General features: G+C 48.8%; 1 protein-coding gene across 3 annotated transcripts in view; it reads right to left on the reverse strand.

Moving 5' to 3' along the window:
• The window catches only part of Kirrel3 (kirre like nephrin family adhesion molecule 3), a 583,940-nt gene that overhangs the window by 125,551 nt on the left and 433,955 nt on the right, over positions 1–24,434 (reverse strand). For 2 of the 3 annotated variants that reach the window (XM_004641408.3, XM_004641406.2), the window contains exon 2: positions 2,716–2,793. The exons of the other annotated variant lie outside the window; for it this stretch is intronic. In XM_004641408.3, the coding sequence (XP_004641465.1) occupies positions 2,716–2,793 (78 nt within the window). The remainder of the gene's footprint in view (positions 1–2,715; positions 2,794–24,434) is intronic. 3 annotated transcript variants of the gene reach the window in all.

The raw sequence follows: 24,434 nt of genomic DNA on the forward strand, positions 1-24,434 counted from the left end.
GCTGAGTGAAAATGGGAACGAATACACACACACAGACACACACACAGAGACACAGGCATACACATACACACAGACCCAGACACACACACACACAGATGCACACAAACAGACACATGCACACACACATACACAGACACACACATGCACACACAGGCACACATGTACACACAGACACAGACACACAAGACACACATACACATGCACACACGCATGCACGCTCCGTTACCAACCGCCTCCATCCTTGTGAGTGCCGAAGGTTTTCTCCCAGAAGCTGTTAAGCACTCTCAAACACAGGAAAGCCCTCACTGGCTATCACATGCCTCTTTAAATGATCTTTGTGTAGCATTTTCTTTTTATTGCTTTGTGCAGTTTAACAGTGCCGATTGTGATTACTCTAACTTATGATAAGCCCAGATCTACAAAGTTCTGTTCATTCATTATTTTCCTCTTACTCCTTTTCAAGCTGTTCTTTTTGGAATAGAGTGAGGAGGAGGGAGGAGGAGGAGAAGAAAACAAAAAAGATATTAGCAAATTAACAGGAAACAAATGAAATAGGGGACTACTTCTCCTTGGGTGACAGACACTCTATTAGATACTGTTAAACAAAAACAAATATGCTTTAATACAGCACAAGTAGGTCTTTTATGTTTATTCTGAATTGGAAATATAATGCTCACCACTTTAATGGAAGAGGCAGATAATTGTTTCAATAGCTCACCAATTCCAGCAAATGGGATAAAAATAATTACTTTGCCAGTTGCTCCACGTATATCAAGGTGTGTTGCATGGCACGGAAAGGTTTCTAATTTTTTTTTTGTTCTCTATCATGGCTACTTTTACAATTCAATTATTAATAGGTGGGAGTTATGACTATTTTCAGTTTTGGTGTGAGATAATTATAAACCATAAAGTAGCTCCCCCTGATTACAGGGGCTTTTTCTTGTCTGAAGACACCATAAAGTAGCTCCCCCTGATTACAGTGGGCTTTGGAGAGAGAAGTGTGCACAGTGGCACATGGGGGGGAGCGAGTCCCTCCCTCCCTAGGCCCCCATGCCTTCCACCCTCCAGGGTCACAGCTGGCCCACTGTTGACCTATCCCTTCTTCTGCCCACTTCATCCTCCTCCTTCCATTCTGGCTTCCTTTCCTTGTTAGCTGAGCCTCGCAATTCATCCCACATGTTGGCTCATCTTGCTCACCACCCCCTGTGCCCTTGGTCATCAAGAAGTTGGGGTCAGACACCTGGAGCTTGGGTTTCAGATGCAGTCTGGCTCCTTTTTGGCTCCTCCAATCCCCATGAACCGCGGTTCAGCTTCTCTAATGAGCATTGCCAGCAAGAGAACATGTCTATTCAGCACCACGGACAGAGGCATGCTGTCAGCTCCCACAAATTAGAAGTTACTGCCTAGCACTCTTGTCAAGGCAGCGATGTTGGAAGGGAGGGAGGAGGTGAGTGAGAAAGAAAGAAAAAAGTCAATGAAAGAGGCGGATCAGCAGGACACGAGCTATGCTGCCCCCACCCCTGGGTGTGCTCAGAGAAGCGGCTTCTGGAGGTTGCTGCCTTTTGCAGGCAGGCAGTAAGTGGGGGAGGTGACTGGTTCCTGGGCTTAACTGTGCTGGTCCAGCTCTTACCACAGTGTCATCCAATGGGTGTAGGTAACAGACCCACAGATGGCAAGGGCTCAGTTCTGTGGTATACATGGAGGTGTTCATTTCATGGACAGTGGGTTGGTAAGAGAGTCTGCTGCAGAGCACAGGAAGAAGTCCCTGAAACTGTGTTACGATTTATCTCTGGGGGAAGATATGATGCAGATGAACTGCCTCCTTCATGTCTGGAGTGGGAATGAGGCTACAGAGGTTCTGAGCCTTGGGACAAAGGGGCCCAGTGCATGGCAAGCTGGACTGCTGGGAAGCCGAGGCTTCGTTTGTCTGACTTTAATGAATAAATGGCATCCCAAGCCATTGTTTATCTACTTTTGAATCCTGACAAACAGTCTGTGGCATCTGATGAAGAGGGTTATTAGTTGCACAAAGACAGATGGCTAGGGATGGAGAGGATTGGTTCTTTATTACAGTAGGCCCGTAAGTGACAGCTCTCCTCCTGCATCCCAACTTCAGCGTCAATGTCAATACCATCCTCAAGTCTTTCATGATCCAAGCAAACCCCAGAGGACCCAGTGCAAGAAGAAGCCAGAATGCTCTGTGAATAAGAGGGAGTGCTAGGCCAATAGAGCTGGAAAAGAGGTCAGACTTCCAAGTGGAAGCTCTTTGAGTACGAAGACAGTATATTCCACAGTACTCTCTGCGGTGCTCTGTAAGGTGCTATTTATCTGAATAAGCATTCAAGAAATATGAATGATAGATGAGAAGGATAGAGAAGTACAGAGTAGAAAGATAACAGAAGCAGATTTAATTGGGCTGGGTAACTTGATGAGGAATGATGGTAGGGAAAAGAGAGGAAGAGAAATAGGGAATACAAAGAGAGGAGGGGAGATGGCATATGGAAAACATTGTGAATCGGCATCTTGGGTTTCAGGCATTAGATGCTTTTCCTGATGTCATTGTGTAAAAAGCTTTATAGAAATCATACTAAACTGTCTATACTCTTCGCTGAGCTACCCCAAGTTTTTGCTTCTTGGTTCCTCTGTACCATAATCACAGGACACAGCTTCCTCCCTCCACATTCCCCATGAGATGGTGGGAAGGTGCCCACTGACCTTCATTCATTCTCCGAAACTTGTCCTTGGCCATGTAGCCCAACACCAGACAGCATCCTCTCTTCTGGAAGCTCAGCTCTGAAAGAGAAGCACAGGTGTGTAAGTCGGGAGTGGCTGAAGTATTCCAGTTCTTTCCATAGGGCCTGTGGTTATTACTCCTAAGACAAATATGCTTAATTAGTAACAAGCATATGTATATATTTATAAAGCACTCACTACATTCCAGGCATAAATTTATCAATAATCCTTATTAGATTCTCATAACATCATGTGATCTATGCACCAGTATTAGCCCCATTTTATATCATCTCTATTTACAAATGTGATAAGTAAGTAGCTTTAAAGGGCTAGCAGATGGCAGAGCTGGGATTTGAACTTATGCAGCCTGGCTTTAGAACCCATGCATACAAACAGCACTTGGAGTTACTGATGCCCTTTATGTCCCAAGCTTGGGAGCTCTGCCCAGATGCCCTTGGGACTGTGGTCATACTCCCTGGAAAAGAGATAAGAGTCTGGCCAGTGACATCCAGGGTGGAACAATGCCACTGCCTATTGTAGGTGCCACAGGAAGAGGATAAAGTGATGGAGTGAGTTTGGGAAAGACAAGGGGCTGGGGCCTAAGCAGAAGGACTCTTTACCTTTTGCATCTTGTGGAGCTGGGTATTCCTGTGCATTCCTATACTGGGGCATTGTTCAACACCACTGTTCAATACTTTTCTGTATGGATTCAGACCCTGGGGCTGGGATCATTAAGAGGTGCAAGGAACCACGTACTTTGATCCAATTTAAGAAAAAAATTAGAACAATTCCAGGTGCAAATGTGAGGGACTCTTTCTCCTTCTTCCCTCACCCTTCTCTCTCCCTTGCCTTCTCTCTCTTCCTACCTCCCTTCCTTTCTTGCAAATCAGTGCCTACTGTGTGTAGCCATGAACTGAAGTGTCTACATCAAGAAGAGGTGAGTTTTCCTCTCTGCTATTTACCCTCTAGTCCCGATTTGTCTTAAGTATTTATGGGTCTGAAGCATTTTTGTACCTGCTTTCCCTTTTGACCCTGAGGGCTGGGCAGATGGGCAATTGTTATTCACAAGATACAGATCTGAAAACTGAGGGTCAGCGATGTTAAATGACTGTCTCTTATTATTTTAGATTCCCCATCTCCACCTCTTCGCTTAGAAATCATCCAAATGTGACCAAGGCATAGACTGGGCAAATGGCAAAGGGGTTTGATTTCTAAACTTACAAATGTGACTATAGCTCCCCTCATACCTTGCCAGGATTCCTGGGCATCTGGCTGCTCCATCCCTCAGTTTTTCAGCAAAGAAGGGTCCCCACGAGAAGTGTGATAATGTATCTGTTAGCCACAGTCAGTGTCTCTGCTGTCAGGGACAGACAGCATGGGTCCCTTCCTCCCCCTGCTCGCCATCCTTTACTGCCGAGCCACTGCAGCCTCCCAAGGTAGCAGGATAAAAGGAGTGGTGTAGGGCCCAGGAGAGGCAGACAAGTCAAGCTTGGGGGCTCGCACCCCAGGGAAAAACAAAACATGGCAGGCGGTGGCAGAATGCCACAGCCCAGGGAGGATGCCTGCTTTGATCTCCTGGTTCTTTAAAGGCGCTTATTGACTATCTGTAAAGCGCAGAGAGGCAGATCTGAAGGCGCCGTTTCCAAAGGCACTCACTCTTCTTCCTTCCCCTGCACGCTCACTCACTCATCTGAGGCTCAGCCAACCGGGCCCCCACTTCAAACAGCCTCGCAGCTCAGGCACCCAAATTGATGATGTTAAGTTCTCCCATCCAAGGCCTTGGCCCTTTCTTCAGGGGCTCCTGCTCTGTCGAGGACCATGTGGATCAAAGCCCCTTTGATGTTTACTTACTGTATTTGCAGATTCTTTCTAACAACCACCTTCAAGAATCAGGAATGCAACATGCCAGGAGGGGACCAGCAGAAGTACAAGCTGGGAGGAGGCCCTGAGCTCCAGCCAACAATGGCCTCTCACTGGAGACTATACTGAAACCTTGGGTGCAGCTGCCTGAGGGGTTAGGATTCCAGGCATGCTGTCCTCCACTAGAGTGGTCCAGTTGTTTGACTGCTGCTGCATTTGCATTGGCTTCCGATGCCTAGCGAAGCGTTTCAGTGGTGGCTCCTAGTGAGAAAGGGAGTCTGGGTTTCTGGTTTGAGCACAGGGAGAAATGACAAAATGGCAGAAGTCGCTAGATGGCTATGGACAACGTTACTGTTGGTCTTTGGGGTAGACCCCTGAGCTGTCAGGCAATAGAGGGCTGAAAAATTCTCCAAAAGATTATTTGTTTATTTAATTTTTTAAAAAGATGCATTTTAGTACAGGGTCTCACTACACAGATTGGACTCATAGTGATCCTCCTATTTTCAGTCTCCCAAGTGCTGGGATTACAGGGGCGCGCCACCGCACCCAGTCTCAGTTGCCTTCTCAGCACGCCCCAGGGACAGGGCCAGCACAGCATGCTAGGATCAAACCCTGGTTCCTGCACCTGTCTAAGCAGGTACTTTAGTCTCTGAGCTATCGAAAGATTAAAGAATCTGGAAAACTAATTCTGGCTACCCTATGGGACTCAAATGTCATGCACTAGGATGTCCCCCAGGGTGACTGCCAGCGGAGAGGCCGCATGTGCACATGGTTATAAGCAAGAGTCACCCTGACCATGGCTGATTTTTGTAAATGAACAGGAAAAGGTTTTTTTTTTTTTAAAAAAACCTGATTAATAAAAGAAATTGAGGACAAGGTAATTTCTCAATGTGTTGGCTCATTTAATTTGACACGTGTGGGTTAGTCTTAATTATTTAGGCGGCTACATTACAAGGCGTTAATAAGCACACTGCAGAAATTTATTAAGTGAGAGGGCCCTCAGACTGAATCTTCTCAAAGAGGTGGCGAGAAGCCACTAGGATCTCTGCAAGGAGAAGCAGGTTGGAGGATAGGAGAAGTGACAAATAGCTGGTTTTGCATATATAAAAATTCAGAATATTCTTTGGTGAGATTTGCTAACTCAGAGATCATGGTGTCCACATGTGGAAGCATGCCTTGAGGACAGACGTAGGGGACAGGAGGAAAATCTGGAAACACGCTGGGAAGTGAGGTTTAGTGAAAGACCACAGAGAACAAGGGGGAGCAAGAGGTAGCCACTTTGACTCAGGAAGCTCCCCCAAGTCTAACAAGGCTGGTAGGAAAGAGAAGACAGAATACGACAGAAGGAGCAGGAGCCTCTCACGTGGTGAGGATGACCAACCTGCAGAGCCCCTTCCTGGTTCCATCCTGAAAGGGTGTGGAGTTGGATTAGAGATGTCTATTAGGAACAAGCTGATAAGCGCTTCCACTGAAGAGAAGGCTTTGGGGCTGCCATCTTTGGCTTCATCAGTGTTAAAACCATCTAAATACCCAGACAGCATTCATGGAAAAGGATGGACAGGAATGGAGTCTTGGCTTAAAAGGAAAGCTCATAACTGAGGAGTTCAAGGTGACCTGCAGATGGGTATGGAGGGCGCTGTGCAAGGGAACCGAAGCTTAGGCAACGCTGCCTACACAAGGCGATAGCGGTTGCGATGGGCTGTTTCTCAGGGAAAAGAGGAGACGGCACCCCAGGGACTCAGCCTGGGGACTGTGAACCCCTGAAGGCTCACAGCTCTGAGCCTTAGCCCAAAGCCGTGCCTGGTGTATGGCAGGTGCTCAGGAAATATCTGCTGACTTAAAGAAAGGATTGGTTAAAAAAATAAGGGGGAACGATTAGCTTTCCCAAGCTCAGGTCAGAACGCAGACAGGTGGGCTTAAATGTAGCACAGCGCATGTAGTCAGGTAGGACAGTCGTAGGGTTGGTGAAACCTGTAATTCATCAGGAGAGGAAACTGACAACTAGGGAATATTGTGGGAGTTCCTCTTGGGAGGAATAAAAAGGGATGGCTTTGTAAATGGAATAGATTTCTTAAGCTCCAGAGGATATAGAAGCACCTTTTTCTAGCTTTAGAGCTCCTTTATTTTTACTGGTGATAATAATGATACAGCGATACTACCTCGCATTTGGGGGATACTTATTTTTTCACGACATTGTCACATTCACCATCTCATTAAATGCTCATGGTAGCTTTGTGGAGAAGGCACAGCAGCGTGATTTCCTCCATTTCGGCTTCCGTAACCAAGGCTCAGAGAATTAAAATGATGAAACGACAACTCAAGGCCAAAGCTTCAGCTGGGGATGGGGCTCGGACCAGAATCCAAACCTTTCTCTTGCCTTGGCTCCAAAGGTGAGAACCGGGGTCACAGGGCTGCAGATACTGCAAATGAGGTCAGACCGGAAACAGGCAGCAGACAGCAGCGAAGGGGACTGGGGCAGTGCTGTGCTCTGCATTGCATTACCCCCCTTCATGTGCTGGTGCTTAACCCCTCAAGCCCCCCAAAAGCTTGTTATTTGGAGATAGGCGCTTCGCAGAGGTGATCAAGTTAAGAAAAAGTTATGGTACAATATGACTGGTGTCTTTACGAAGGGTGACACTTTGGAGACAGATACGCATTACAGGGAGAGCAGCCCCTCATGAACGTGAAGACAGCCATCTGCATTGGCAAGGAAACGGGCTGGGGTGGGACAGGGTTTCCCTGGCAGCACCGGAAGGAGCCGCCCCGCCAACATCTTGCTTCCAAACTGTGTGACAATGCCTCTCCGCTAGGCCTGCTACCATCATGTGGGAATTTGTTATGACAGCCACAGCAAACTCCTGCAGACAGCAAGAGGCACCTGGTTCCCCAGGGGCTTGGATGTTTCTGTTGGGTGTGACCCTGGAATGTGTCCTGTGAAGCAGAAGCTGTCTTGGCTCTGCGGCCGTTCTGTACACTGGGATGGCTGCTTGTAGGAGGCCAGCCTGTCTTGTCTCCACAAGGCTTGCATAAGATAGTTCCCGTGATAGTATTTCAGATGTGTGGGGCAATTTTTTCACAGTATTGTCCTAGTCTTTAGCTGGTTTAGTTGCTTAAGATGAACCTTTTCTCACCTGAAACTGTTCAATGCAAGTACGTCCCCAGAAGCAGACCAAACAAGAACTGGACTGTTATCAGCACGCAGCTTGACATGGGAAAGGCAAAGATTTTAGGAGGCGAAGACAAGAGAGCAGCAGGAACTCGACCCCACTGCGGCGGATGCGTTGTGCCTAGGACTCCAGGGTCTCCTCCCCACAGGGCGCGAATCTAGGAGAAGAGCTAATCAGAGAAAGACGAGGCCTTCCTCACGTAGCATGAAGGTCGCCTCAACATTGGTGTGATAGAGAGAGAGGAGCCTAGGAAGGGCAGCGGCTGGGAGGCTGTGGCCACGCACTAGTGAGAGACGAGGCCTTTATGCCCGCTTCCTTTCTTCTCCCTTCCCCTGCTCCCAAGATAGCTAGAGCAGTGTTGTGTCCCTAGTGTGAGAAACCGAAAAGGTAAATAAGACCCAAAATTTATGATAAATATTGTGAAAGGGAAAGGCACTGCCCCAAAGGACAGAACAACTGGGGTGGAGGAAAGGAGCAAAGAAGGAAGGGGAAAATATATACAAAAGACAGATAAGATAACTATACTACTGAATTCTTTCAGTTCATTAAAAAAAAAAACACAACAGTGCTTATATTGTTGACCAACTATGCACGCCCATATCTTGCAATCAGAGCGTTACTTTGAAGATAACGATATGCTGCAATATGTTAACCATTGTGAATCTCCATTGTTAATCTTGTTTAGAAGTTCTGTAGTATTGCTTTTTCTCCTAAAAAACCACTGCGCATTCTGGGGGTGGGGGCACTCAGCCTCTGCATCCCCCCACCTCATCAGAGAGAGCAGTACAGGGGCTGAGAATTACTCAGCTTGCCCAGATGGGGCCGGAGGCCATATGCAGAAGATTCCAGCTGGACCTGGTTGAGGTCACCGGGATGCCACGGATGCTTTGGCAGCCACAGAACTGGCTGAGCCTGTGCTGTAGCGCTGGGCAGTGAGCAGGCCTAGGGCTGCAGGGCTCTCGTGTTCTAGCCACGAGTCATCGATACTAAGGTTTCTTATACGATCGATGTGAAAATATAAGACCACTATGTGCTGAAAAGTGCTCATTCATAATATGCATTAAGCGTTTTGAAGAAAATGTTCAAACAGGAACGGGAACTAGGAGGAGTGGAGGGGGAAAGGAAGGAAGGGAAAAGAAAAAAAAATAATGAGAAAAGAAGGAAAAATTGGAAACAAAGCTTTTGTAAATAAGAAGAGGAAGAGGGGTTGAAGGGAGGATGGGGAATGGAAAAAATACTCAAGTTCTATGATGGACAAATTCCCATGATGAACGTGATCATTATATATGCCTAAATGTACTGATAAACTTAATTAACTAAAAAAAGAAAAGAGCTTAGCATAAAGCAACTAATAATGCTGAGCTCAAGAGTTGGAAACAGAGCATCAGAGGGTGTCCAGAGACCTCCACTTCACCCTTGCTCCTTTTCTAACAGATGTGACAGTTGAGAGGCAAGGAGGGGGAGTGGCCTCACCAGGGCATGCGGGAGGGGGGCTGTCAGGTGGTGCTTCTGGGTCAGGGTGGTGGGCACAAGTCAGGTGGGCTGGAAAGGTGAAAGGGCTCAGGAAGACCAGGCTACAGCAGGAGGGGCTGCGGGCTGAGACTGCTGGGAATGGACAGCAACTGGTAGATTCTGAGAGACATTCTGGGGAGAGACTATGGGGCTTAGTGACTGTATGGCTCGATGGGTGCAAAAGGGTACAAAGAGGACTACAGCATCTCTTGTCAGAAACCTCGGAGGAAACCCAGTACCTGCATCAGGTCCAAATGGAGTGACACTAAAGGAAGTGCCAAAAGTCTTGGGGTGTTGATGGTACATCGTGGGCCTTCCCATGTGTGCTGGTTAACCTCTATTGTCCACGTGATTGGATTGAGAAAGTCCTAGGAAATTAGTAAAGTACACTTCTGGGTGTACCTTTGAGGGTGTGCCAGAGACTTTTGCTAGGCAGTACTTTGGGCTGGAGGGAAGATTATCTCGGGTGTGGGAGGCAATATTCAATAGGCTGGGGCCCAGGTGGGATTCAAGAGGAGGGAAAAAACCCTCTCGTGCATGCCCTCTGCTCTTTCTTCCTCCTGTCCAGGCCAAGAAAAGCCTCTGCGCCTCATCATATGCTCCCTGCCAGGATGGCTCTGCCTCACCAATATCTCTGAAGCAACAGGACCAAGTGACCCCTAGCCAAAACCTCTCAAACCATGAGCTACCAGAAACCTTTCTTCCTTCCAGTTGTTACTCTGAGGTATTCTGTCATTGTAACAGAAGCCTGACTAATACTACTTAAGATGTATTCAAGGTGATGAGATCCCCAAATGAAACGGACCAGGCAAGAGTGTCAGTCTGAAGAAACACATTGGGCAGGGAGGTTGAAACAAGGTCTTACTCTGTAGCCCAGGCTGGTCTTGAACCTGCTAGGTAGCTTCGGCTAGCCCTGAGCCCCCCTCCTTCTGTCTCAGACTCTTGAGTGCTGGGGTTACACCTGGCTCTGAAGGGATATATTTTTTTTTTAAGACCAGCTGTACTGACCTTATTAGGGAATATCTTGTGGAGAAATAGCAAAGTGATGCAATGGGCAGGCTCTACTAAAAGCAGCCATCCCTTCCTCCACAACCAGTATGTGTTAATAAAATTGAATCCACTGCACTCATTGAGCAGACACTATACTCAAGTCAAAAAGTTGCAAGACAAGTTTCCTGTCGAAGCAAGATGGTCATCTGTTGGCTACACAAGGCATACAGCGGTTGAAAATTCCTTGTCCAAGTGGTTGGTCCAAGAAATATTTCCAATTTTGGAGTTTTGGGACCTTGGGGATATTTGCATAGTCTTTACCTGTTGAGCAACCCTAATAAGAGAATCCAAACTTCCAAGTGCTCTGAAACTTTCTGAATGTGAAATTTCAGATGTCTGAACATTTTGAGTTTTGGGTTTATGAGTGTTCAGCTTATACTTGTGAAAAGGTTGTGATAGTCCAAGACAAGTAATGGCTTAGTAAAGAAGGGTCATGAGGCAGGGTGTAACATACTAGCACGTGAATGGTGGCCCTGCCTGCAGGGCACAGAGGAGGACCCTGGAGTGGTAGGCTGTGGGGTGGTGAGACCCACTCTGGCAAAGGGCCCTGAAGGCAGGGGGCATGTCTGGAATCTTGTTTCTGTTGGGGTCCAGTGCACTGGTGGTGTCAGAGGTGATTGTCCATCACTAGTCATTTGTTAGCTAGAGTCTCCTGCTTGGAAAATGTTCACCTTGATTATTCTAAACCCCCATGTTCTGCCTTGGTTCTATCTCGTTCTATTTTCAGCATAATTACTCACAACCCAGGAAATAATGATCCCCATAAATCATCATTTTCTGATCACTATTTTCTGATCAACTTCTACAGTAAAGGGACTTGATGTGAGGATTAGCAAAGCTTTATTAATCTCGACTAGCACCTGGCTCTGGCCCTCTAGGACAAGTAATAAATGTTTAATAGACCAATCATACCTGTTGCATGATTTTTGAGTCTCATGGCTTGCTAATCTAAGTTTATTAAAGAACTATAAACTTTACATTATTGTAAAGACATAATTGCTATTTCATAGTTTATTTAATATGAGTTAATTATATTAGAACTAAGTTTTCCCTCATTCATATTAAGCATCAATTAGTTGTTTTAAACTATTGATTGGTATTTAATTAACTATGCTATTACACACTAATTAAATTCTTATAAAAGAAACTTGAAACAGCTGTGGCCTTAAATTAAGTTTTTAAAATAATGAATTACATTAAAAGCTCATGTTATGTTATTGTCTTTTAGGAAGTGTTGACAATTATTTGTGATCATTGTGAAAAGATTCTGTGACCACTAGCCCATCCCCACTCATGCCTGCAGTGAAGGAGTGTCCTCAGACACCTGCAAATCAATGCCTTGTGGTTTCCTACAGCAAGAGCAATGACTGACCCAGGGGTAGTCTCTGCCAGCCCTGCCCTCCTTAGCTTTCCTCCACGGCAGCATTTCCTGGTTTGCAGAGTCCTATCCACTGCATATCCAGGCAGAAAGCATCAACAGCAGCTCTGCACCACCAGCTGTGGAGTCTAGAGTTGCTTGTGTTGCTACTAGTCCCAGGTCCCATGTGCCCGCAGGTAGTCTGGGTGCCTGTGTGCTCATCAATCCTTTGGTTTCTCTACCTCTCTGTTCTGCTGGCCTAAATCTGTATGCTTTGGGGGAGCAAACAAAGCTGACAATGACCGAGCAGTAATGGGCGCCTAAGTTCTCTCACCCTCGTGGCAACCTTATGAAAAACAGTATTATCATCTCAGTTGTTATTATAAGGAAACTAGCATTGTTATGCCTGTTGTTATTATTACTGCTGCAGCTGGATTGCAGGATTTCCCATCTACTAGGCGAGTAAGTGGGTGGGCATGTGACCCCCACTGAGTTTTAGTTTGTCCAGAGCCCCATCGCTGGTGAGCAGTGAAGTTGGAATAGCTCTGTCTGCCTGACTCCATGCGCAGTGCCTTGGGCCACACTTGGCTCCGCTCTCTGCCTAATACACTTACTTCCTCAGTAACTCCAAGTCTCTGCGCCTCATGCCGGCTCTGAGACCTTGCCTGGCTTTTGTCATCCTTCTCTCCTGGGGTGACTGGACAGTACCTTAGATACTACCTGGATCTTTCAACAGATGACCATCCCGGAATTCCAATGTGGCCACCAGCTGACTCAGAGTGTGGCCTTGCCCTGGGGTATTTGGCCATCACTAAGGACCTCACGGTTGACAGAGTCTATGGCACCCCTGAATACTGAAATTGGGACACTGTGCTCCCTTTGAAGGCTGATACAGCCACGCCCTGTCTTCTATGGTTAGTGTCTGCCTTGGACCAAGCCCACTTCATTCACCATTTCAATTAAAGTTTCCGGGTTCTCATTGCTTATCTCTGGGTTGAGCGCTATGTATGCACGAACATTGTTGTAAAAGATCTACAATATACTCTCTGTCCACCAGAAGAGGAAACTGAGTTCCCAAAAGGTTAATGATACAGCTAATGAGTGTTGAAACCAGAGAACTAATCATAAAAGAAATCCTTTGGATTATCAATATGGTCTCTTTGTGAAGAGGGTGGGTGGTTTCAGCGATGCTGGCTGAAGAATTTTATGGGAAGTAAATCTATCACATGAGCAGGAATGCCTCAGCCCACCTTTGAATTACAATGTCTAATCCCAGTACATCAGTTGCTCTGCGGAAGGACACATCAGTAATAGGGTCACGAAGGCACCTCTGGGTCCCCTGCCCCATGGCTATGTGTGTTTATCATCTGAGGAACTATGGCTGCTGAAGTCTGTATCCCTTCAAGGCTCTCAGACTTTTCCTAAGAGAAAGTTGGAAGTTGGGGACTAGTATTTGAATGGGGCCAGACTCATGTCCTTCACTGGGGAAATGAGCGTACATCTGGCCTGATGAAGTATCACTGAATGTACCTGACTGATTGGTACATTTAGCCAATCAGGGTTGGAGTCTTGGCAGAAAGGGGCGTTTCTTCTTTTTTGTTTGTTCTAATAGGACCAACAGTGTCCCCTGAAGACTAACATGAGGAAAATCAGGAGTCTCTAAGGTCCTGCCTTGCCGCCACAGACTTCTCCCCACTCCCTGGGGTTCTCTAGAGGTCCAGAGTCAGAGGCCAGAGCAGGAGGCTTAAGTATAAGCCTGACTTTGGCTTTAGTCTTCATACTGAAGACCAGTGGGAATATGGTCTATTTGCCCCACTGTGCAGGTGAGGCTCAGGGAAGTTGAAAATTCTTCCTGAATTTGCCCCACTGGGAAGTAGGGAGTCCAGGATCGATGCCACGGCCTGCTTAGTTCCAGAGCCCAGGCCCAGTCCCCTTCTCCCAGGGTACATTCTGAGTGTACACTGTGCCCAGGGACCACAGAGACAGGGTGGGTGGGACCATCCCTCAGAGGGGCAGACTGAGGGTCATGGGCATTGCTGCCCACTGATCAGGAGACTGAGAAGCCTTGCAGGATCTGGGAAAGGGGGGCAGGTAGGGAAGGGGGCAGGGGTGGCGAGGGAGTGAAGTGTGGACAGTGCTTGCCTTCTCTGGGTGGGTTGGCAGCAGGCAGGGGACGTGCTTCTGTATAAACACCTTGTCACCCATTTACGGCCCAAATAAAACCGTGAGTACAGGCGACAAGCTAAGAGGGTTCTATAAGAATTTATCACGGTAGGGGTAGCAATGTTCAGCCTTTGCCCTTGAGCCTCCTGTGTCCCACTGGGTGAGGCTGGGTGGAGGGAGGTGTCTGCTGTCCCCAGATACAGGGAAGAGGGCAGAGAGAAAGAAAGAGGCGCTGGAGAGGTGGGGATGTGCAATGTCTACGAGTCTCAGTGCGGAGGGGGACAGGCCAGGCGCCCATGAGCTGGAAGAGCAGAAGAGAGGAGGGATGATGAGGGAGAGGTCGGAGTGCTGGCACGGTCACAGCCCAGCCAGGACATGTCACCACCGCCTCATTTGCACCTTCCCTGGGGGAGGAGGATGCTGCTCTGCCACCGCCCCCCGCCCCCCCGCACATTTCCTGGGCTGGGACTGTCCTTCGGGGCGGCCTCACCTTGGGGGCTGAGGCTGGTAAGGAGCAGAGGGCTTGGCAAGACCCCCAACCTCCAGGGCAGCTCGGAGGCCAGGCAGTTGCCCGCTCCGCTCACCCATCCCAGCCCCCTGTGAGGCAGAGAAGCGAGCAGCAGGGTGAAGAGAAGGCCTGGCGGAACGGGCAAGGAACCCTGCTGTCCCCCATTACAGAAATCCTCCTTGAGCCATGCACACTCCATTACAACTCTGTATCTTATAATTAAATTGAATCTGCCAGTTACCTCTCAGCATGGCAGCAATTCAAGCTCATTGGCGGCTTTCTTTGTTTATTTTCACTTATTTATTTATTTAGTAATTATTTATCTAGCTATCCATATAGCTAGATGAAGGCCCTGCAACGTTTCGTTTGCCTTTTTAACACAAGAAAGCTCGAATGCAGTCTCTTCTGCTTTGTGTCCAGGGACCAGAGGGATGAAGAGGGCTCAGTGCAGTGAGTGGGTCCTCGCAGAGGAAGTCTGGCTCCAGGACAGGGCCAAAGAGAGCCTTTGGTCCCACCCTTGATTCTGCCAGCCCTGTTCTTGCCACAGAGACCTATGAAAGTTCCACCAAAGCTCCTGGAGGTCCTAGGGACTAGAACACAGGTCAGAGACTGTGGAAACTGGGCTTTGGGCTTGGGAGTTATTTGCAAGTGATATACCTGCAGGGCTGTGTGATCCAAGAAGCATTCAGCAAATACACATTCTCCTAATGCACCAGTAGACAGAAGCATCCACCGAGGGTTGGAGAGGCTCCATAGCTTGCCCCACGTCACTCAGCTGCTGAGAGCAGAGTTGGGGTTTGAACACAAGGTTTGTGAGGCGGGGGGAAGTAAACTCAAGCCCTGATACTTCCTCAGAACCCCAGATTCAAACTGACAGCCACAAAAGGCAAAGCCTTTTTTTCCTCTTTAATGATAACCTTTCTGCAGTGAGGGGGCGAAGGAGAGTCTGATAGCTTTGATTAATGAATCAGCTTCACACAGATCCAGGGGAGTGATTTCGAACAAGCAGCCATCACTTAATAAGTTTGCTTACCATGAAGCCGGGCCTGGTGGGAGGCTGATTGGTAACAGGCATGCTGGGGACTGCTCAAACCTGGCACATCAATGGCTGGGCCCCAGAGAGGTGACCCCATTTGGGGACATCCCCCTAGCAGCCCCACCAGAGTAGAGGACAAAGTTGGCTCTGTGTGTGTGTGTGTGTGTGTGTGTGTGTGTGTGTGTGCATTATAGTGGGAGTCTGGGAAGAATCCGAGCTTGAGCTGACACCTTGGACCTAACCCTCCCTTGAAGAATGGTATGTATTCACCAGCTCTATCCTTTCCTACCTACTGCAGCAGCTAGTCACTGGGTCATTCATGAGCTGTCTGCTATTTCTTGGGATAGGAATGGGTGGTACGAGAAGAGACCTGGGTGAATCTTGGCCACTCCTGAGCCTATGTGAGTACACCGAAGCCTACAGGATTTCCAGGGCAGGAACTGGAGTAGGCACTGGAGTGCTCCACAACCTGCTTCCTTCACGAATCCACCAGGAACCTGTTTGAGGTCCTGACCAGCCCACAGAGGTGGTCACAGCAGTGTGAAGGAAGCTCGCAGCCTGGGGTCTGAACTGTGGGAGAATTCACACCTCTTGTCCATCTGGAGAAAGTTCTCAGCTGAGTGGCCCCAGTGAAGGAACCTGGCCTAAGAGAAGAGGGTCGTTTAAGGAGGGGCTGCTGGAAGGAAGTCCCAAGCTGTCTGCTCACACTTCTAGGCCTCAGCCTTAGTTTCTAGAGCTGGAACGCTGGGATCTAGGGAGAGGACCCTGCGGGTGCACAGCCATGATAGCTCCTGTGGCTTCCCCCACGGCCTCTGCCGGGACTGCCACTCAGCCCTTCCAGAAGGCTGGCTCCTTGCCTTGAAAGCCTCCAGAGGGGGACAAACTTATTCACAACTGTTTGTGGGCAGCAGTTGCTAATGGCAATGAATTCTTCTGAGGGCCTCTCTGGAGCCTCTTTTACTCCTTGCAAATTCTAGAAGTATGGAAATACGTTCCTTTTTATCCATTGTTTAAGGTTCTAATGATTAGTTGGATTTAGACCTACTTCCCTGGGCAGCACGATACAACAACTAAAATGTATTAGCAAGTATGCAGTCAAGCACTTTGCATAAATTATTTTATTTAATTCTGAGATCTGCCCCATGAAGAGGAATGATTCCAATTGTACAGGTGAGGAGGCAGGTTTGAAAGATGAAATGTCAGCTCATCTGTAAGGTGGCCGTGCTGAGACTTGAATCAGGACCCGAGTTCCGTTAAGTCCAGCTCTTTCTCCCAGGGTTAGATTTCTGCCACTCTTAGGTCCACCTGGGGGTGATAGCGTAGGCAGGAACTGCAGTGAGGGGACCCTAGAAGTGTCCTGGATGTAAGTAGAGTGGGGCCTACTGGCTGTTGGAAGGGTGGTGAGTCAAGGAGCACAAGTCCTTTCCGGATGGGCCCATGGGGATGGTGGTCACAGACAGAGACAGCAGAGAGAAGCCGCCAGAGGCTGCTTCTTGGAGACAAAGAACCGGGCCTCCAGGTTCTCTCGGGGCACTCACAGGCCCTACTGCCTGCCTGCTGCTCAGGAGCTGGCTCTGCTCGAATTGGGAGAATATCACTTTAATATTTTAAAATTCCGTTTCCTCATTTTCAAAATAGGGACAGTGAACCAGGGCAGCGGCCTTAACAATAGGGGGTTCTAGTACTTTTGAATTTGCATACAAACTGAATGTGTTTGCAGCTTTCTTGGAAAGTACTGTGGTCTTTGTCATTCTGGGAGGGGGTGAAGCCCCTCATACTACCAGTTTTAGTCCGCTGGGCTGCCGTAGCAGAACACCGCAGACTGAGTTTCCTATGACTGCTCACAGTTCTGATGGCAGTCAAGACAGGGCAGCTATGATGCCTGGGGAAGATGTCATGGGGAAGGTGGCTCTGACTTATGGTCTGGACCTTTTCACTGTGTCGTCGTGTGGAGAGAACAAACTCCCTCAGCTCTTTTCATACAATACTAATCCCATGCAGGAGGGCTCCACTCTTATGAACAATCTTTTAAAGGCCTCTTCCTCCTAATACCATCTTGGGGATGAGGATTTCAGTACAGGAATTTGGAAGTGACACGAACGTTCAGTCCACAGTAGCCCTTCAAATAAGGACCACACAAAAAGGATTTCTAAAATCCCACTAGCTTTAGAGTTCATGGGGTCCTTAGACCTTCCCTTCTTTGATGACTGTAACTCAGTGACAAAGCTGACCAAGGAATGGAGGGCCTTGGGAAGTATATCAAGGGCTTCTTTTCTTTCTTTTTTTTTTTTTATGGAACCGGGAATTGAACTCAGGCCCTTGCACTTGCCAGGGAAGTGCTTATTCTACTGAGCTATCTCCCCAGCCCCTCAAGGGCTTCTTAATGAAGTATACTTTCCCTTTTTAAAAAAATGTATTTAGTACAAGTGTCTCACTACACAGATTAGACTCGTAGTGATGTTCTTTTCTCCAGCCTCCCAAGTGCTGGGATTACAGCCACCACGCTCAGTCTCAGTTGCATCTCAGCGTGCCCTGGGGGTGGGGCCATCATGGCACACCACAGGATGAATCCTGGTCCCCGCACCTGCCTAAGCAGGCGCTTTAATCCACTGAGCTATCTGGCTGGCCTGCAGTATACGTTCCTGAGTGTCAGGTGCTCCCTGGCCCAACAGACCTGCTAGGGAGAGACTTCCAAGGGGACCCTGGGACTTCTTCTTAGGTGAGAGGTGGGGCAGGAACCAGGGGGCTGGAGGCCAGGGGATGACACAGCCACCCCATTCTGGCCTTACCATGTGTGCACTAGATTAACCCAGGTTTCTCTGTGTGTTTCCTTCTGTTTCTGGTCCTGTGTACACATTTGATCTTGGACATTAGTCCGAAATGTCATAGAATGTTAGAAATGGGAAGGAATACCAGCAGCCATTCTGTCCACACACGCACAGAGCGGAGAAAACAAGGCTCAGAGAAGAGAGTCACCTGGGGTAACGGGAGGTTGTTCCTGGCCTGTGAGTGAATGTTAGAGGTGGCAATGTAAGCCCCTTCCCTAGTCTGTTTCTGGAACTCATCCTTGCACAGTAGGGCTGGTTGTGCATGCTGTGCTGAGCCCCTATTCAGTTCTGCACCCCTATCCTTGCTGGTCCTCCTATCAGGGATGCTCGTGACGTCTCTTCTCTCCCATTGCATTCCAACTTCCAGAGCCTCACCGGAACTCCCTCTGGGTATGATTTCCCCATCTATCCATGTTGATGGGTGGGACCCTCCTCTGGCAACATCTCACCCTATGGCCTCATAAGGTCATCCTTTGGCATCACTGGGGAACAGGTTCCAGGACTCCCATCTGTGGGATCCTCAAAATCCTCAGGTGCCCAAATCCCTTATATAAAATATTGTAGCATTTGCATAGAACCTGCTCAATTCTCCCTTGTACTTTAAATCATCTGTAGATTACTTGTAGTGCCTAATACAATCTAAGTGTTATATAAATAGTCATTATGCTGCATTATTTATGGAACGACAAGAAAGAAATGTCTGAGTGTGTTCAGCGCAGATGCCATTTCCCCCCACTGCGTTCATCTGCAGTTGGCGGTGAATGAGGAACCCATGGCCGGAGAAGCAAACTGGTCTGAGACTTCTCCCAGATGTGGCCTCGTTTTCTTTGTCTTTCACTTCACCACTTTGAACTGAGAGGGAGAATCTCTTGATTGGCTTTGTGACTCTAAGACCTGCCACAGAGCCTGTCATGAGGTAACTGCACAGTAAATACTCATGCGCGATGGTAGCAGATGGCCATTTGACTCCTCATCTTATGTCCCTGGGAACCCTGGGGGTTAAGGTGAGGGCTAATGTCTGAGAGCTTTTCTGGTGGCTTGAGACTAGGACTTTGCAGGGCTCTGATCTTGCACCTTCACGACCATCATCATCCTTTCACAAAAACACACCAAAAACCAGTCTCAGGTACAGGGTGGCTTTGTGTGTTAATCTTCCAGACATTCAAGTTTTCCTTATTGAGTCATTCATTCATTCATTCATTCATTCATTCATTCATTCATTCAATAACTATTTGCTGAGAGCTCACAATCAGTTATTGTTATAGATATTGTGGAGCCAGCCAGACAGTGTTTCTTGCCTTCCTGAGCTTCTTTTTTAGACAGTATCTATGTAGCTTTTGATTTTGGCATAGTGATGGGAAGTTTCACATGAGCATGGACAAATTTTTGACATCCCTGGACCTCAGCATCTCCATGTGCAAAATGCTCTCACTCAAGCCCATGTCTAGGGGGTAGTATGTCACCCAGCATGCCACAGCATGTGTGTAGCTTGGCACTGCCACTGGTTTGAATTCAGTGCACACACAAGTGTGAGCTTACTCATGTGCCCAGTATCTTCCCTGGTGGTTTGTTCTGGGACACACTGAGAAGGCCTTTTAGATCTGGGGCACAAGAGATTCCTCAGATCCAGTGAGGTCCTCTCTGTTGGAATGCAAAAGAAAGGACAAGTGACCACTATTTCCTGAGCAGTCACCATGTGCTTGGCACCTCTACACACGTAATGATGACTTTACTCCAGACCAACTTACTTCCCAGGCAGAAGGCTAAGGGTCAGAGAAGCTAAGGGCTGGGTCACTCAGAGCACTGCTCAAGTAAGCAAAGGAGCTGAGGTCCTGTGACTTTTTTGCTCATGGCCTCCAACCTCTGGAGGATGACGGAGAAAAATGCTACCTTTGTCTTTTGTGTTTTCCTTGGCAGTGTTTCATATTGACCCAGTGTGCGGCACATGGAATTAAGTATGCAGTTGGGTGGTCTTTAAAGGATGAAAATTTTCTCAGGGATCAATAAGCCAAGTGAGATTGGATCTAAATTCATCAAAATGTCACCTGAAACAAATTTAGTCTCTGGGCTTCTGTGCTGAGGTCAGGTCGATGGCAGGGGACGGTGGCAGGACCAAGGGAATGCCACATCTCTTGGAAAGAAGATCTGGGACGCCTGCTGACACAGTGTGGGTCCATTGTCTTGTGTAAATGAGGGATACCAGCTGGCAACTAATGTACTGAAAGCTCTTCTAAACATCTTCCTCACCAGGGGGCTTTCAGGGAGAGTAGCTGAATAGTGGTTGTCCAGTTCTTCACAGAGAAGGGGACTTTGAGGTCACTCAGTCCTGCCCCACACTGAGGGCAAGATCGCCTCTGTGGCAATTCTCAGAAACAGTTACAGATTTTTGCCTTGGATCCTTCTAATGACAGGGAACTCATTAGGCTGGCCTTGAGCTCACTTTGTAGCCCAGGCTGGTCTCGAACTCACAATGATTCTCTTGCCTAGCTTTCTGAGTGCTGGGATTATAGGCCTATACCAGCACGCCTGGCCTATTCTGCTTATATTTTGAGAGCTACAATAATTGTAAAGTTCTTCTACAGTGAACTTACATAACCTTGACTGACCTGCAAGTTTGGCCATTAGTAACGGGGCTGCACAGCATGAGATCCATCCTTCTCTTCCATCCAGCTGTTCAGCATAACAGGCATTGTCTTTTCTTTCATGACAAATACTTTTTGGGGTATTTGGGGCCCGGGGTGCTTATAGCCAAAGAAATAATGCTGACTATCCTCTTTGTTTAAGGCCCTGTCTCCTTGCACTAGTCTTTCCTCAGCATCTCATGAAGAAAGAGGAGGGCAAAATGGGAATTTGCTGGTGAATGTGCTGGACTGATGGGCCAAAAATTAAGGGAGGTGACCATGGGTCTTGGTATAGGTTTCCACACGAGTGTGTCCACATGCTAGTGTGAGTGGCAGTGTGTATGTGTACACGTGAGGCTAGAGTGACAATCCAGGGTGTGTTATGTCCCTTTGCATGGCCATGCAGCCAGCAGTGAGAGCTACAGATGTGTGAGCCTGTGTAGGTACATGGGCAAGCGCACACGTGTGTCTATGTGCTGCTGTGTGACCCTGGGAGACAGTTCTTGAGACCTAGTGACCTGCTGGGACTGACCAGTAAGATTCTACCCCTCAGATGTTCCAAGTTCTGCTCCTTCCATCTTGAGGACCAGCCTGGACCTCAGAGATGTAAAACGTCAGCCTCTCCTATGGCACGGCTTTGGCTCGCCGACTCCACACTGGGAGTCTACAGCCACTTTCCACAGGTCCTCTCGTTTTATCTTCACCACAGCTAGGTACAGGAACTTACTTCCTGTTGAACTTATCAAGACCTGGAGCCCAGCAAGGCACCATGATTGTCCGAGGCCACATAGCTTGAGAGCAGCAAGAATGGATCTGGATGAAACCCACAGTGCAGGCTCTGCCCACCAACGCATGCCGTGCTGCGGGGATCTCTCTCTGCTCAAGCCTGCTGGTGTCTCTGTGAGACTCTCCCTGCCCACCAGCCTTGGATATTCCTGGAGGGAGAGTGGGTAGAAGGGAATGCAGGCTCTCGGCGGCTCCTTTGAGGAGCCCTGGGGTCCGCCACTTCTGAGTTCCAGACACAGGATAGTGCAACATCCAATTTCTTAAACACTGAGGCTCGGGAGCCTACACCGCTCTGCCAGTTATGACATGCTCAGGTAGCTGGGGCCTCATTTTCCTAAATCTTCCTGCTTGTTGTGTGAGCTTTTATCCATCTGATTTACCTATTGGATTTCTACTGAGCCTTTCCTCAGCTGAGAATTCAGCATCTCTAGAAACCACTGTCTAATTCAACCAACAACTTCTCTCATGAGCAAGAACAGACATGGGATCAAGCAGGAGGCCAGTGGAACAGGAGAACAGAGAGGGGGAGGAGGTGAAGGAGGGGGAGAGGTGGAGGGAAGGGGAAGGGTGGAGGATGGGGGAGGAGGAGAGGGAAAAGGAAGGATGGGAGATAGGGGAGAAGTAGGAGGGGGAGGGGGAGAGACCAGGCAGAGCAGGGCATAAAGGAGGTCAATTCAGCTCCTGATGCAGAGCTCGCTGAGTAGGTCGTGTCATTCTCCACATCTGGATTTGTACCTGATCTGGACAAGTCCTATGGGTTTTCACTACTGGTTTGCATTGTCCCCACACCCTCCTCTGCCCCCATCATCCTGCCCTGTTCTCCAGTACTGTGCCCAGTTTTTCTTTCATGTATCTGTCAGTCTCCTTGTGTGGTAAAGTCCTTAAAATCAGGCAGCTGGCACTTGTCACCATGCCTGGTCCACAACAGAAGATTAATATCTATTTGCTGAATGGGCCAGTCACAGAGTAGAACTGTCTAAGGCACACTGGACTACCACAGCCCCATCTGGAGGCCCCCATAGCTGAGGAGATAGATAGGACACACACTCAAAGGGACACAAAGCTATCATGGCTGGACTGGTCTGGGGATCTTCATGAGGGGGTGGGACTAGACCAGGCCACCTAAGTGCTGGGAACAGGTCAGCTGGAGAGGGGAACAGAGGGCACTGTAGGGGGAGGCGTGGCTTGAGCCAAGGTCAGGTGGGGATGGGTGCTGTGTGTGGGCAGAGGGCAGGGTCTGTGTGGGGGAGTCCAGGAAGGGAGGGCGGGGCATGCAGTGGGGGCTTTGATAAACAGGGTGCCACTCGCTCGGCATCTCTTTCTCTTCTAGTGACATGTCATCTCCAGCTTCCCAGCCCACACGCAGGTGTCAGACACATCTGCCTCCCTGGGAGGATTCCATGGGTGTCGGCGGTGCATGTGGCATGTTTTCTATGCACTGTGGAAGAGCCGGGACTGCCCGCCCTGTTTTCCCGTGTGATTCTGCAGAGGAAAAACCAGCCCTGGACTCTGGGTGCCTAAGGGATCCTTTGCTTCTCCCGGCCCTGGTCCGAGGGGCAACTCCTCGCCCCGCTGGCATTCTGGTCTTCGGTTTCACTTCTCCCCCTGCAGCAGCCCCTCCATTCTCTGCATGTGCTCCCCAAAGAGGTCAATCCTCTGTCCAGGTCTGCACCCAGCCGCTGAGCAGATAGCCGTGTGGACACCGGGGCTGAGCTCCTGAACAAGCCTCACAGGGAGCTCACAGAGTGTGCCGCGGGCCATTTGCCACGTGATTGCAGGCTATCAACTGTGACGGCACAGTTTGAGGGTTTGGAGGCGGTCACCCTGTATTTACTTTTTTTTTTTTTTTTTGGTGGAACCAGGGACTGAACTCAGGTCCTTGTGCTTGTCAGGCAAGCGCTTATTCTACTGAGCTATCTTCCTGGCCCTGTATTTACTTTTGAGGACTTTCATTTATTTACTTTTGTTAATTGGCACTGAAAAGCCATCTACATTTACAGTATGTGAGATGTATACACTGTGGGGTGTCTAAAGCAAACAAATTAGCACATTTATTATTTCATGTATTTATCTTTTTTGTGGTTGAGAACATTTACGATCTATTCTAGTAATCTTTGGTCATGTAGAACGCTGCTGTTATTACCTATCATCACCCTATTATACAATAGACAGGAGGCTCGTCTTGAGCCAAGATTAGGCCTCAGGCGCGGTTGGGAGAGCCTCTGGGGTCCCGGTGATGTGCAGAGAGGCAGCTGAGGAAGGGCCGAGGGCACGGTGGTGCACAGGGCATGTCTCAGCCTGACCGCCCTAGCTGCCCGTGTGCCGACACAGAGGAAGGTGGTCGCAACTGCATTTCACAGATGGAGAAGCAGCGACTCCTGGGGTTTAATCAGCCTGCCCAAGGTGCGATGCGACAGCTACGCCTGCCCTTCATTCAGCTCTCGTCCTGTGTGACTTGTCTGGCCGTCTTGGGTGACCCTGAGCAGATACCACAGCCTTCTGGGGCTCGGTTTCAGCTCTCGGTTGAGCGTCCTCGGCAGGGCCTGTCCTGCCGGCTCAGGCGGAAGCAGGGCTCGCAGGCGCTGGGCTTGCTAGGCGGTCCGCGCTGCCCTAGCCGCCCCCGCCGGCGCCTCGGCAGTGTCACTAAGCCTGGCGTGCGCTTCCGCCTTCCCTGCGTCGGAACGCGCTCCCCGATGCTGCTGGAAGCGATAATCCAGACACGGCTAGGGGGTTAGGGAAAATCCTCTGCTGTGGCGGAAGAACGTGAAACCCAGTGAAGCACGGATTTCAGCAGGTGCAAACGCTGCCCATTT

This window comes from Octodon degus, unplaced genomic scaffold (genome assembly GCF_000260255.1).
Source record: "Octodon degus isolate 3935 unplaced genomic scaffold, OctDeg1.0 scaffold00136, whole genome shotgun sequence".
In the NCBI taxonomy this organism is placed as follows: Eukaryota; Metazoa; Chordata; class Mammalia; order Rodentia; family Octodontidae; genus Octodon; species Octodon degus.